This window comes from Panulirus ornatus, chromosome 68 (assembly GCF_036320965.1).
Source record: "Panulirus ornatus isolate Po-2019 chromosome 68, ASM3632096v1, whole genome shotgun sequence".
NCBI classification, from domain to species: domain Eukaryota; kingdom Metazoa; phylum Arthropoda; class Malacostraca; order Decapoda; family Palinuridae; genus Panulirus; species Panulirus ornatus.
In genome coordinates this window covers 20,376,215-20,390,654 of record NC_092291.1, presented here as the reverse complement: position 1 = coordinate 20,390,654, position 14,440 = coordinate 20,376,215, and the positions used below count along the sequence as shown (strand labels likewise).

General features: G+C 39.8%; 1 protein-coding gene across 5 annotated transcripts in view; it reads left to right on the top strand.

The window, feature by feature from the left end:
• The window catches only part of LOC139747339 (NADPH oxidase 4-like), a 134,934-nt gene that overhangs the window by 111,840 nt on the left and 8,654 nt on the right, over window positions 1-14,440 (top strand). For all 5 annotated transcript variants that reach the window (XM_071659530.1, XM_071659531.1, XM_071659532.1 and 2 more), the window contains 3 exons: window positions 4,816-4,980; window positions 9,098-9,160; window positions 9,474-10,369. In XM_071659530.1, coding sequence (XP_071515631.1) covers window positions 4,816-4,980; window positions 9,098-9,160; window positions 9,474-10,369 — 1,124 coding nt within the window. The remainder of the gene's footprint in view (window positions 1-4,815; window positions 4,981-9,097; window positions 9,161-9,473; window positions 10,370-14,440) is intronic.

Genomic DNA, 14,440 nt, shown 5'->3' with positions numbered 1-14,440 from the left:
TGTGAGACACATGTGGCATGCAAATGGTCGCTGGTGGGCAGATTAGAAAGGGCTCTGAGTGGTGGGATCAATAAGTATAGTTTCTGATGAAAGAGAAAAGGAAGACATTTGGCCAATACAGGGAACGAATGCAAATGATTAGGGGATGCATAAGAGAAAGGAGCAAGAGGTCAAGAGGAAAGTACAAGGGTTGAAAAAAGGGCAAATGAGATTTGGGGTGAGCAGATATCAGTAAACTTTACAGAGAATAAAATGTTTTGGAAAATTAATGTGCAAAAAATAGGAACTTCAGTGAAGGGGGCAAAATGGGGAAGTGGTAACAGATAGTGATTAAGTGAGGTGATGTAGTGAGTATTTTGAAGCAGAGTTGAAATTGTTTGATGATAGGATGGCACATGTAGGATGTTAGGGTCTAGGTGGTATGTGAAGTGAGAGTCACAAGAGAGTGGTATGGTGAAAAGATCAGAGGTGAGAAGAGCATTGCATAAGATAAAATGTAGCAATGCAGCTGAGAGGATGGTACTGCAGTTGAATTTGTTATGGAAGAGGGTGAGTGTGTTGTTGATTGGTTAGTTAGGATCTTCATTGTATGTATGGATCATGATGAGTTGCTTGAGGATTGCCATAATGCATGGATAGCACCATTGTATAAAGGGAAGTGGGGATAAAGTTTGAGTCTCCAAACTACAGAGGTGTAGGTTTGTTGAGTGTAACTGGTAAGTTGTATGGGAGGGTAATGATTGAGAGGGTGAAGACATGTACAGAACATCAGATTAGGGGGGAGCATTGTTGTTTCAGAAGTGGTAGAGGATGTATGGATCAGGTGTTTGCTGTGAAGAATGTGTGTGAGAAATACTCTAGGGAAATGGATGTATTTGTATGTGGCATTTATGTATCTAGAGAAAGCTTAAGGTAGGATTGATACAGATGCCTTTTGGGAGGTCTTGAAAATATGTGGTGTTGGAGGAAAACTACTAGAAGCAGTGAAAAGTTTTTATTAAAGGTGTAAGGCATGTGCACGAGTAAGAAGAGAGAAAAGTGAATTGTTCCAAGTGAAGGTTAGTCTGCAGCAAAGATGTGTGCTGTTACCATAGTCATTTGATTTGTGCATGGATGGGGTAGCGAGGAAGGTAAATGCAAAAAGTTTTGGAGAGAGGGGCAAGTACCCAGTTTTTAGGGGATGAGAGGGCCTGGGAAGTGAGTCAGTTGCAGTTGTTGTTGAAAGCAGAAGTGAGTCATAAAGTGGGGTAAGGTGTGAAGGTTCTGGGAATGCTTAAGAATGTGTGAAAAGAGATATTGTTGTTATTATTATTATTATTATTATTATTATTATTATTATTATTATTATTATTATTATTATTATCATTAATTAGTTGTGAGTCATGGGCTATAGTTAAAGCTGTGCATGGGAGAGTGGATGTGTTAGAAATGAAATGTTTGAGGACAGTGTGTGGTGTGAGGTGGTGGGATTGAGTAAGTAATGAAACTGTAAGAGAGAGGTGTTATCAAAAAATAAGTGTGGTTGAGAAAACAAAACTGGGTGTGCTGAAATGGCTTGGACATATGGAAAGATTGAGTAAGGTAAAGTTGACAAAGAGGATATATGTGTCAGAAGTGGAGGGAACACCAAGAACAGGGAGACCACAATGGAGATGGAAGGGTGGAGTGAAAAAGATTAAAGCCTGAACATGCAGGAGAGTGAAAGATTAAATTGAAACATTGTAGTATATGATGGTTGACGTGCTATCAGTAGACTGAACCAAGGTATGTGATGCATCTGGGGTAAACCATGGAAAGGTCTGCCGCACCTGGTTGTGGAGAGGGCCAGCGCTCTCACATGACAACCAAAGAATGGATGTGAGTGGATGCATCCTTTCTTCATCAGTTCCTGGCATTACTTTGCTAATGTGGGAAATGGCAGTCAAGTGCAAAGAGAAATAGATTCTGTGGTATTAGTATGTAATAATTTGTTCATTTGTTCATGGAAATGATATTCCGCCCATGTACATATGTAGATTTTTTCATACATATTCACCATTTTCCACATTAGCAAGGTAGCATCCAGAACAGATCATTGAGCATTAGAGGGAACAATCCTCACTTGGGCCCCTTCTCTGTTCCTTCTCTTGGAAAAGTAAAACAGGAGGGGAGGATTTCCAGCCCCCCACTCCCACCTTGTTTTAATTGCCTTCTAAGATAAACGGAATATGTGGGAAGTATTCTCTCTCCCCTATCCCCAGGGATAAAGTAGATTCATAGATAACATATATATATATATATATGTATATATATATATATATATATATATATATATATATATATATATATTTTTTTTTTTTCTTTTTCATACTATTCGCTATTTCCCGCGATAGCGAGGTAGCGTTAAGAACAGAGGACTGGGCCTTTGAGGGAATATCCTCACCTGGACCTCTTCTCTGTTCCTTCTTTTGAAAAAAAAAAAAAAAAAAATATATATATATATATATATATTTTTTTTTTTTTTTTTTTTTTATACTTTGTCGCTGTCTCCCGCGTTTGCGAGGTAGCGCAAGGAAACAGACGAAAGAAATGGCCCCCCCCCCCCATACACATGTACATACACACGTCCACACACGCAACTATACATACCTACACAGCTTTCCATGGTTTACCCCAGACGCTTCACATGCCTTGCTTCAATCCACTGACAGCACGTCAACCCCTGTATACCACATGACTCCAATTCACTCTATTTCTTGCCCTCCTTTCACCCTCCTGCATGTTCAGGCCCCGATCACACAAAATCTTTTTCACTCCATCTTTCCACCTCCAATTTGGTCTCCCTCTTCTCCTCGTTCCCTCCACCTCCGACACATATATCCTCTTGGTCAATCTCTCCTCACTCATTCTCTCCATGTGCCCAAACCATTTCAAAACACCCTCTTCTGCTCTCTCAACCACGCTCTTTTTATTTCCACACATCTCTCTTACCCTTACGTTACTTACTCGATCAAACCACCTCACACCACACGTCCTCAAACATCTCATTTCCAGCACATCCATCCTCCTGCGCACATCTCTATCCATAGCCCACGCCTCGCAACCATACAACATTGTTGGAACCACTATTCCCTCAAACATACCCATTTTTGCTTTCCGAGATAATGTTCTCGACTTCCACACATTTTTCAAGGCTCCCAAAATTTTCGCCCCCTCCCCCACCCTATGATCCACTTCCGCTTCCATGGTTCCATCCGCTGACAGATCCACTCCCAGATATCTAAAACACTTCACTTCCTCCAGTTTTTCTCCATTCAAACTCACCTCCCAATTGACTTGACCCTCACCCCTACTGTACCTAATAACCTTGCTCTTATTCACATTTACTCTCAACTTTCTTCTTCCACACACTTTACCAAACTCAGTCACCAGCTTCTGCAGTTTCTCACATGAATCAGCCACCAGCGCTGTATCATCAGCGAACAACAACTGATATATATATATATATATATATATATATATATATATATATATATATATTTTTTTTTTTTTTTTTTTTTTTTTTTTTTTTTATATATATTTATTTATGAAGTACTTTGTGAAAAATAAGCAAATGATATGCTGTACACGTATAGTGTGAAATCAGGACAGAGAAATATAAGTGGTTAATGTGATAAGCTTACTTGCATGTAGAATGAAATCACACCCAAAAAAAAGGACTATTATCATATCAATGCCCTCAACCCAAGTCCTTCCCTTATCTACACAGCACCCTCTCACACCATAGATGAGGAAATTTCACTACATTTTTGGATATTTTCTTCAGTGATGTAGTATGAAGACATTCTAAGAGGAAAAAATTTGAGATATTTTTTTCACTAGGGGTGGGTTTACTACTGTGGAAGTGCATAGTCAAGGGGTTAAACATATTTGATTGAAACATGGGCCTAAAAGATGACAGTAAGAAAAGATAATTAAAAGTACTTGATTATGCAACTCCCAAATCAGACTGCATATAAGAAGTGTAGCATAATGAGAAAAATGGGCATATAATCATCTTCCAAATTATGCCCTAGCTCGGCAGCAATATTTGTTTGCCAGGCATGCTTTTCTATTAGCATTTCACAAGTGACATCTCCCTTGTGAGTGGAATTACTATGCATTAGTGCACTCTTCTTGATAGGTGTCTGCTGCACTGGATAGGTAAGTATTAAAGTGACACTTACTTCCCTTGCATTGATCAAGGCAGTCCCTCAAATTTGTTAAGATAATTCAGTAGTAGTTGTGCAACTCATACATAAATACTTCTTCTTTTATTGTTTTTCTTTGATAGTAAAATAAGTAGAAGGTGTAACTAGTTAAAGTGGAATTTTTGAGAAATAGATCTGAAGTTAAGTAGTGATTGAGCAAACAAAGAGGAAATCAGGAAATATGGAACTACAAAGTAGGTGCTTTTTAAGTAGAGGTTAGAGTTTAGAAGTGAAGCAGCTATGTTGAGAGACTAGAACAGTGAATTTGAGGTCACAGGTAATAGATATAACAGAAAACTGAAGAAGCAGAACTGAGTGGAGTAGAACAGGATAAAGTAGTGTATGTTAGTAAAGTTTCTCTAGCATGGGATTGAACTGGCAGAAAAAATAAGAGATTTGGGAGCAGACCATGGGATAGTAATTTTGCTGTGTAGGAAATAGGTTGTTGTTGAGTACTGTATTTACAAATAAAGTAAACAGAGTCTTTTCTGTTTTGTTTATTGAAGAAGTTTTTTGCATACAATTAAACATTTGTATTTTCTCCAGACAGTTTTCATCCAGTGTTACTCTTTCATCCTTTGATTAGACATGGTTATGGGTGGGAGTGTCCCTAATAGTGTGGGCAGCAGACTGGGCAGTGCGTAGGTGGCGTCGGCGTGCAGATGTGCAAATTATAGATGTGGTACACCACCCTTGTGATGTGGTACAGGTTACCCTCAAACAACCTGGTTTCTCTTGCATTCCTGGTCAGGTAAGTGAAACAGGATCTTGGTTGTGAATGTTTGTTCGTCTGTCTGTATAGTTGTCTGTTTAAATATACTATCTCTTTATCTATCTAATTGTACTACTTATATATCTCTCTAACTATCTATCTATCTATCTGTCTATCTTTCTATTTATTTATGTCTATCTATCTATCTATCCCCTGGGGATAGGGGAGAAAGAATACTTCCCACGTATTCCCTGTGTGTCGTAGAAGGCGACTAAAAGGGAAGGGAGCGGGGGGCTGGAAATCCTCCCCTCTCTTTTTTTTTTTTTTTTCTTTATTTTCCAAAGGAAGGCACAGAGAAGGGGGCTGGATGAGGATGTTTCCTCAGAGGCCCAGTCCTCTGTTCTTAACGCTACCTCGCTGACGCGGGAAATGGCGAATAGTATGAAAGAAAGAAAAAGATCTATCAATATATATATATATATATATATATAGGGTGTTTTGGTCGAGGTGGTGTGCAAAGTGAGAGGGTTAGGGAAAATGATTTGGTAAACAGAGAAGAGGTAGTAAAAGCTTTGCGGAAGATGAAAGCCGGCAAGGCAGCAGGTTTGGATGGTATTGCAGTGGAATTTATTAAAAAAGGGGGTGACTGTATTGTTGACTGGTTGGTAAGGTTATTTAATGTATGTATGACTCATGGTGAGGTGCCTGAGGATTGGCGGAATGCGTGCATAGTGCCATTGTACAAAGGCAAAGGGGATAAGAGTGAGTGCTCAAATTACAGAGGTATAAGTTTGTTGAGTATTCCTGGTAAATTATATGGGAGGGTATTGATTGAGAGGGTGAAGGCATGTACAGAGCATCAGATTGGGGAAGAGCAGTGCAGTTTCAGAAGTGGTAGAGGATGTGTGGATCAGGTGTTTGCTTTGAAGAATGTATGTGAGAAATACTTAGAAAAGCAAATGGATTTGTATGTAGCATTTATGGATCTGGAGAAGGCATATGATAGAGTTGATAGAGATGCTCTGTGGAAGGTATTAAGAATATATGGTGTGGGAGGCAAGTTGTTAGAAGCAGTGAAAAGTTTTTATCGAGGATGTAAGGCATGTGTACGTGTAGGAAGAGAGGAAAGTGATTGGTTCTCAGTGAATGTAGGTTTGCGGCAGGGGTGTGTGATGTCTCCATGGTGGTTTAATTTGTTTATGGATGGGGTTGTTAGGGAGGTAAATGCAAGAGTCCTGGAAAGAGGGGCAAGTATGAAGTCTGTTGGGGATGAGAGAGCTTGGGAAGTGAGTCAGTTGTTGTTCGCTGATGATACAGCGCTGGTGGCTGATTCATGTGAGAAACTGCAGAAGCTGGTGACTGAGTTTGGTAAAGTGTGTGGAAGAAGAAAGTTAAGAGTAAATGTGAATAAGAGCAAGGTTATTAGGTACAGTAGGGGTGAGGGTCAAGTCAATTGGGAGGTGAGTTTGAATGGAGAAAAACTGGAGGAAGTGAAGTGTTTTGGATATCTGGGAGTGGATCTGTCAGCGGATGGAACCATGGAAGCGGAAGTGGATCATAGGGTGGGGGAGGGGGCGAAAATTTTGGGAGCCTTGAAAAATGTGTGGAAGTCGAGAACATTATCTCGGAAAGCAAAAATGGGTATGTTTGAAGGAATAGTGGTTCCAACAATGTTGTATGGTTGCGAGGCGTGGGCTATGGATAGAGATGTGCGCAGGAGGAGGGATGTGCTGGAAATGAGATGTTTGAGGACAATGTGTGGTGTGAGGTGGTTTGATCGAGTAAGTAACGTAAGGGTAAGAGAGATGTGTGGAAATAAAAAGAGCGTGGTTGAGAGAGCAGAAGAGGGTGTTTTGAAATGGTTTGGGCACATGGAGAGAATGAGTGAGGAAAGATTGACCAAGAGGATATATGTGTCGGAGGTGGAGGGAACGAGGAGAAGAGGGAGACCAAATTGGAGGTGGAAAGATGGAGTGAAAAAGATTTTGTGTGATCGGGGCCTGAACATGCAGGAGGGTGAAAGGAGGGCAAGGAATAGAGTGAATTGGAGCGATGTGGTATACAGGGGTTGACGTGCTGTCAGTGGATTGAATCAAGGCATGTGAAGCGTCTGGGGTAAACCATGGAAAGCTGTGTAGGTATGTATATTTGCGTGTGTGGACGTGTGTATGTACATGTGTATGAAAGAAATGGCCCAACCAACCCCCATACACATGTATATACATACGCGTCCACACACGCAAATATACATACCCATACATCTCAATGTACACATATATATACACACACAGACACATACATATATACACATGCACACAATTCACACTGTCTGCCTTTATTCATTCCCATCGCCACGTCGCCACACATGGAATAACATCCCCCTCCCCCCTCATGTGTGCAAGGTAGCGCTAGGAAAAGACAACAAAGGCCCCATTCATTCACACTCAGTCTCTAGCTGTCATGCAATAATGCCCAAAACCACAGCTCCCTTTCCACATCCAGGCCCCACAGAACTTTCCATGGTTTACCCCATACGCTTCACATGCCCTGGTTCAGTCCATTGACAGCACGTTGACCCTGGTATTCCACATCGTTCCAATTCACTCTATTCCTTGCACGCCTTTCACCCTCCTGCATGTTCAGGCCCTGATGACTCAAAATCTTTTTCTCTCTATCTTTCCACCTCCAATTTGGTCTCCCACTTCTCCTTGTTCCATCCACCTCTGACACTTATATCCTCTTGGTCAATCTTTCCTCACTCATTCTCTCCATGTGACCAAACCATTTCAAAACACCCTCTTTTGCTCTCTCAACCACACTCTTTTTATTACCACACATCTCTCTTACCCTTTCATTACTTACTCGATCAAACCACCTCACACCACATATTGTCCTCAAACATCTCATTTCCTGCACATCCACCCTTCTCCGCACAACTCTATCCATAGCCCATGCCTTGCAACCATACAACATTGTCGGAACCACTATTCCTTCAAACAGACCCATTTTTGCTTTCCAAGATAATGTTCTTGACTTCCACACATTCTTCAACGCTCCCAGAACTTTCGCCCCCTCCCCCACCCTATGATTCACTTCCGCTTCCATGGTTCCATCCGCTGCCAAATCCACTCCCAGATATCAAACACTTCACTTTCTCCAGTTTTTCTCCACTCAAACTTACCTCCCAGTTGACTTGACCCTTAACCCTACTGTACCTAATAATCTTGCTCTTATAAACATTTACTCTCAGCTTTCTTATTTCACACACTTTACCAAACTCAGTCACCAGCTTCTGCAGTTTCTCACATGAATCAGCCACCAGCGCTGTATCATCAGCGAACAACAACTGACACTTCCCAAGCTCTTTCATCCACAACAGACTGCATACTTGCCCCTCTTTCCAAAACTCTTGCATTCACCTCCCTAACAACCCCTTCCATAAACAAATTAAACAACCATGGACACATCACACACCCCTGCCGCAAACCAACATTCACTGAGAACCAATCACTTTCCTCTCTTCCTACACGTACACATGCCTTACATCCTCGATGAAAACTTTTCACTGCTTCTAACAACTTGCCCACCACACCATATATTCTTAATACCTTCCACAGAGCATCTCTATCAACTCTATCATATGCCTTCTCCATATCCATAAATGCTACATATCATAAGGTACATTAACTCACAATTATAGATCTCGCAATAATAAGGAGTATGATTGCATGGAGGAATGTGACATTGGATGTATAGTTCCTTAATATAATTGTGATTTGTTTATTGAACAATGGAATGGCACCTGATGTATCTTAGATATTTCAAAAGACATTGTTTCTCTCTGAGAGTAAGTCTGAACAAAATAACTATGAGATATTTTCAGTATAGAGTCATAACTGAAGCTGATAAGTACAGTTTTTCTCTTAGAAAGCTGGATATAACAAGTATCTGGAGAAAGTGTAAGTTTTTCTGTTCCTTTACAAGGCTGCAAGCATATGTACTTTTCCTTATCTGCTACTTGTTGAGTTGGTGTCTAAGTATTTCCTTCACATTTTTTATGACTGTATGATCCTCTTTGATATAAGAGGCTGTTTCTAATCTTTTCTTCCCAAAAGCAGACACTTAACATTTGATATAGCTTATTCTCTGCCAATAGTATGTGCTTGTGCAGTGCCCTAAAGTGTCGAGGATGGAGTGGCATCCTTTCACCGTGACTTCTGTGAGTAACCCTGTTGTTATTACATTATTGCTTTTTGCTTTTCAGTGACTGATGATATTGTTATTAATGTCAAACTTGAGTTACCTGATTAATTCATTGTGAAAGTTTAAGTGTGCTTATGTAGATTGCTTAGAAATAGAAAAAAAAAATAAGTAACTTTAATTTCATAGAGCACACTTTCACTCAGTAGAATAGTTCATTTACAGTGATCTCTTATTTAATTTGCTTTAGGAAGAAGGATTTACATTACATGAGAACTTTGATGCTAAATCTTTAATTATCTTTTAATCCAATTTGATTCTTTGCTTTACAGCCTCTCACCCAGCAGTCTCCAGACACCTTTACCATCTTCATGCGGGTGAGAGGAGACTGGAGCAGTCGTGTCGCAACTCTGTTACATTCTGATAAAAGTATGATTCAACAGACACACACTGTTCAGTGGCCAGAAAGTGACTCCCACAGAAACTGTAGATCATCAATACCGTCTAGTCCAAGTAGCATCTCTAGTCCACTTATTCAGTCTAGTCGTCTAACATGTAGTAACTTCAGTTCACAATCTCTTAGTTATCCCCATCCTTGTTCATGTAACAAGTCAGTGTTTTCTCATCTACCTCATTGTGCACAGAATGACTTACACATGCATACAATGAATGAATTGAGTGATCATTCATTTTTACCTGGTGAGTTTCAAAATAAAGATTTAAGTTTTTCAAAAAGAAAATACCTATTAACTAAAAATTCTCAAATATACTCGAAGTCTGACCTTCATTCAAGCTCAGAAAAGGATAGGTTAAGTTCACCTAACTCTTGTTTACCTCTCATTAAAACTTATAGACACTTAAGAATGTCACAGTCAAGAAGACTTCATCAATATCCAGAAAAGCAGTTCCTGCAACAACAAAATGTATCTAAAGGCACAGACTGTCATTCTCATCACATAAGTGTAGATGCAGCTGGAGAAGTATACTCACCAAATACATCAAAGATACAAGCATGCATTCAAGTGGGAAGCTCACAGCCTGACATCCACACAGTTTCATCCATGAACCACCTCTGTGACTCACTTTGGAAGTTAACAAGCCATCCTCAGTCAAGTTCAAAGTACCATCCTCAGTTGAGTTCAAAGTGGTCATCTCACAGTGAAAATGAGAATTCTACCCAAGATGGAAATCACCAGATCATCCATATTACATCAGCACCTAATGTGAGGTAAGAGAAAGCAGAGTGATATTACCTATGATCTCGGTAGCTATGAAATATGAAGAGGTAATTCTTTACTACCACAGTTAGTTATATTGAGCTCAGTGGATCATAATAAAAAAGCTGAGTGTTTCTTCAAAATGAAAATATCGTTGAGATATATTGTTATATAACTTAAGTGTTAACAGGGAATGTGTAAATAAAGGCATTTCCTAGCAGGCATAAGGAGAAGACTTCTTTGGTGAATCCAGAATTACCAAAGTATAAAGAAACAGGGGATGCACATTGGGTGCCTCTTCAAAATTAGTAAAAGAGACCAGGGGTTTCGTGCAGACTGAAATCATTCCCAGATATTTATGTGTTTATGGATGATGCTAAACTAAAAAAAAGAAATAAGGAACATTTGTGTTTGGTAATGATCTATGGAGAAACCCACACAAGCCCCAAGCATTGGTCACACATTTTATGAAATCTGTCTTGGCTAAATACAAAATGACTATGATGAGACAGTGAAATGAGAGCAGGATATAAACGTCACTTACAGGGAGCAAAGTATTGGAATACATATGACAGTGGTTGGAGTAAGTGACCATCCTTTTACCAGAAATTTACAATGAAAAGCTGGTCATTTTAAAAATTCTCTTTAAATACATGAGTGAGAAAAATGACATAATTACATTTGGTTAACTCACCTAGAGGCATTTATAGTTCCTTCAGAAGGTCCAGTGCTTATTCCAGTTTCCAGATTCCTTTTTAGTAAAGAAATATATCCATGTTGGTAAAAATCTTTTCCCTCTCTAAAAGAAGGAGGAACTCATCATCAATAAAACACAACAAGCAAGGGAAGGATAACTAAAGGTGTAAATGAATAATTGTTTTAGTTATCTGAGCTGGTGATTAAACAAGTATTTATGAACTTTGCTGGTTGGATGTCAGTACTGAAAGCTTTAAGTGTGATACTCATTGTCTTTGCTTAAGTAGTCATACGTATAACTCAAATATTCCTCTTTCTTTCCTTTCATACTTTTTTACTGTTTCCCACATTATTGTGGTAGTGCCAGGAACAGCTGTAGTAAAGGCTTCATTTACTCGCATACATTTTGTAGTTGTCATGTGTTATGTACCAAAACCACAAACAGGCTTCACAGAACTTTCTGTGGTTTCTCCTAGCCGCTTCATATACTCATACGCTATCCAGGCCAATTTCTTTCTTGAAAACAATTAATGCAGATTTATATTTAATTGGTTCCATATATATCTAAAATTCTTCCTGTATGAAATTAGGTTTGGGTGTGCAACAGTGAACAGTACTTTCATCTTCCACCTTTTTGGATTAATCTTTTCTATATTCTCAGCTAGGATCATGGCTATGGTTTTTCACGGCTCACTTTGAATTTCCAGCTGATGTATAATTCCACGTCTTATCTATATGTGTCCCTAGCAACCAAATGACATAGCTGGATAATTTCATGCATTGCAGTTACCCATAGATTGTTGATGGATCATGAATGTGTCGTTAAGAGCAGCCAGCTGTGTGTGTGGACCATTATAGTCATTATTTAGTTCAACAAAAAAAATTCATTGTTTATATTCATTCATTTTTTTTGTCTCATATAAATAATGATTTTCTTGTGTAAATGATAAGAAAATACTATAATAATGCCAATGAAATGTAAGAAATATGAATGAAAAAAAATACGTTGATATATATATGGTGTGGAAGGCAAGTTATTAGAAGCAAAGTTTTTATCAAGGATGTAAGGCATGTGTACGAGTAGGAAGAGAGGAAAGTGATTGGTTCTCAGTGAATGTTGGTTTGCGGCAGGGGTGCGTGATGTCTCCATGGTTGTTTAATTTGTTTGTGGATGGGGTTGTTAGGGAGGTGAATGTAAGAGTTTTGGAAAGAGGGGCAAGTATGCAGTCTGTTGTGGATGAAAGAGCTTGGGAAGTGAGTCAGTTGTTGTTTGCTGATGATACAGTGCTGGTGGCTGATTCATGTGAGAAACTGCAGAAGCTGGTGACTGAGTTTGGTAAAGTGTGTGAAAGAAGAAAGTTGAGAGTAAATGTGAATAAGAGCAAGGTTGTTAGGTAAAGTAGGGTTGAGGGACAAGTCAACTGGGAGGTAAGTTCGAATGGAGAGAAACTGGGGGAAGTGAAGTGTTTTAGATATCTGGGAGTGGATTTGGCAGCAGATGGAACCATGGAAGCGGAAGTGAATCATAGGGTGGGGGAGGGGGCGAAAGTTCTGGGAGCGTTGAAAAATGTGTGGAAGGCGAGAACGTTATCTCAGAAAGCAAAAATGGGTATGTTTGAAAGAATAGTGGTTCCAACAATGTTATATGGTTGCAAGGTGTGGGCTATAGATAGAGTTGTGCAGAGGAGGGTGGATGTGCTGGAAATGAGATGTTTGAGGACAATATGTGGTGTGAGGTGGTTTGATCAAGTAAGTAATGAAAGGGTAAGAGAGATGTGTGGTAATAAAAAGTGTGGTTGAGAGAGCAGAAGAGGGTGTTTTGAAATGGTTTGGTCACATGGAGAAAATGAGTGAGGAAAGATTGACAAAGAGGATATATGTGTCAGAGGTGGAACGAGGAGAAGTGGGAGACCAAATTGGAGGTGGGAACATGGAGTGAAAAAGATTTTGAGTGATCGGGGCCTGAACATGCAGGAGGGTGAAAAGCATGCAAAGAATAGAGTGAGTTGGAACGATGTGGCATATCGGAGTTGACTTGCTGTCAATGGATTGAACCAGGGCATGTGAAGTGTCTGGGGCAAACCATGGAAAGTTTTGTGGGGCCTGGATGTGGAAAGGGAGCTGTGGTTTGGGTGCACTATACATGACAGCTAGAGACTGAGTGTGAACGAATGTGGCCTTTGTTGTCTTTTCCTAGCGCTACCTTGGGCACATGCGGGGGAGGGGGTTGTCATTTCATGTGTGGTGGGGTGGCAACGGGAATGAATAAGGGCAGACTATGAACTATGTACATGTGTGTATATGTATATGTCTGTGTGTATATATATATGTATATGTCTGTGTGAGGATATTCCAAAAAAGGCCCAGTCCTCTGTTCTTAACGCTACCTCACTAACGTGGGAAATGGCGAATAGTTTAAAAGAAAGAAAAGAAAAGATGTCTGTGTGTATATGTATGTATACGTTGAGATGTATAGGTATGTATATGTGCTTGTGTGGACGTGTATGTATATACATGTGTATGTGGGTGGGTTGGGCCATTCTTTCGTCTGTTTCATTGCCCTACCTCGCTAACGTGGGAAACAGCGACAAAGTATAATAATAATAAATATAAAAATATTAGATGTGTGAAATCATCCCTTGGAAAAACCCTTAAAGTGTGTAATATGTAAAAAGGAATTGCATCAGAAAAAAATAGCATTAATCATATACTTACATATCCTTACTCCCTCCACATGTCAGAAGTGGAGGGAGAAAGGGGAAGAAGGGAGACTAAGGAGATGGCAGGATTGATTGAAGGGAGGTTTTATATAATTGGGTGTCTAAACAGTCAGGAGGGCGAGAAGTATGCTTGGGATAGAATGAATTAGATCAGTATAGTATATGATGGAGACTTGCTCTCAGTAGGCTGACCCAAGGGATATGAAGCGGTCAGGTTACACCATGGAATGGTCTATGGGGTTTGGCTGTGAATGTTGGGCTCCAGATTCATTGCATTATACATGATTTTCAGGTTGCAAATGTGTGCAAATGAAGCCATTGTTTGTTTGTTCTTGATGTTACCTCACTGAGGTTGTAAAGGTAACTAGGCAGAGAAAGAAACATACATACATAGAGCCATTCATATAAACACACTGTACATGTAGACATGCCATTAAATACCTACAGTTAAGTGTATGCTGACTCTGCCATTAAGTGGTAATACCATGAGTGAGATCACCTTCATTGAGTTATATTGCCAAAGAACATGAAGGAGTACAGCATCACCAAGGACCTTTCTACACTCTGTTGAGAAGCCAACTCTGCTTCTGTGTGGAGCACTGATTCGAATCTGCAGAAGCCCCATAAAAGGGGTCTTGTGGTTGTATAGTCAACTAAGAAACCAAA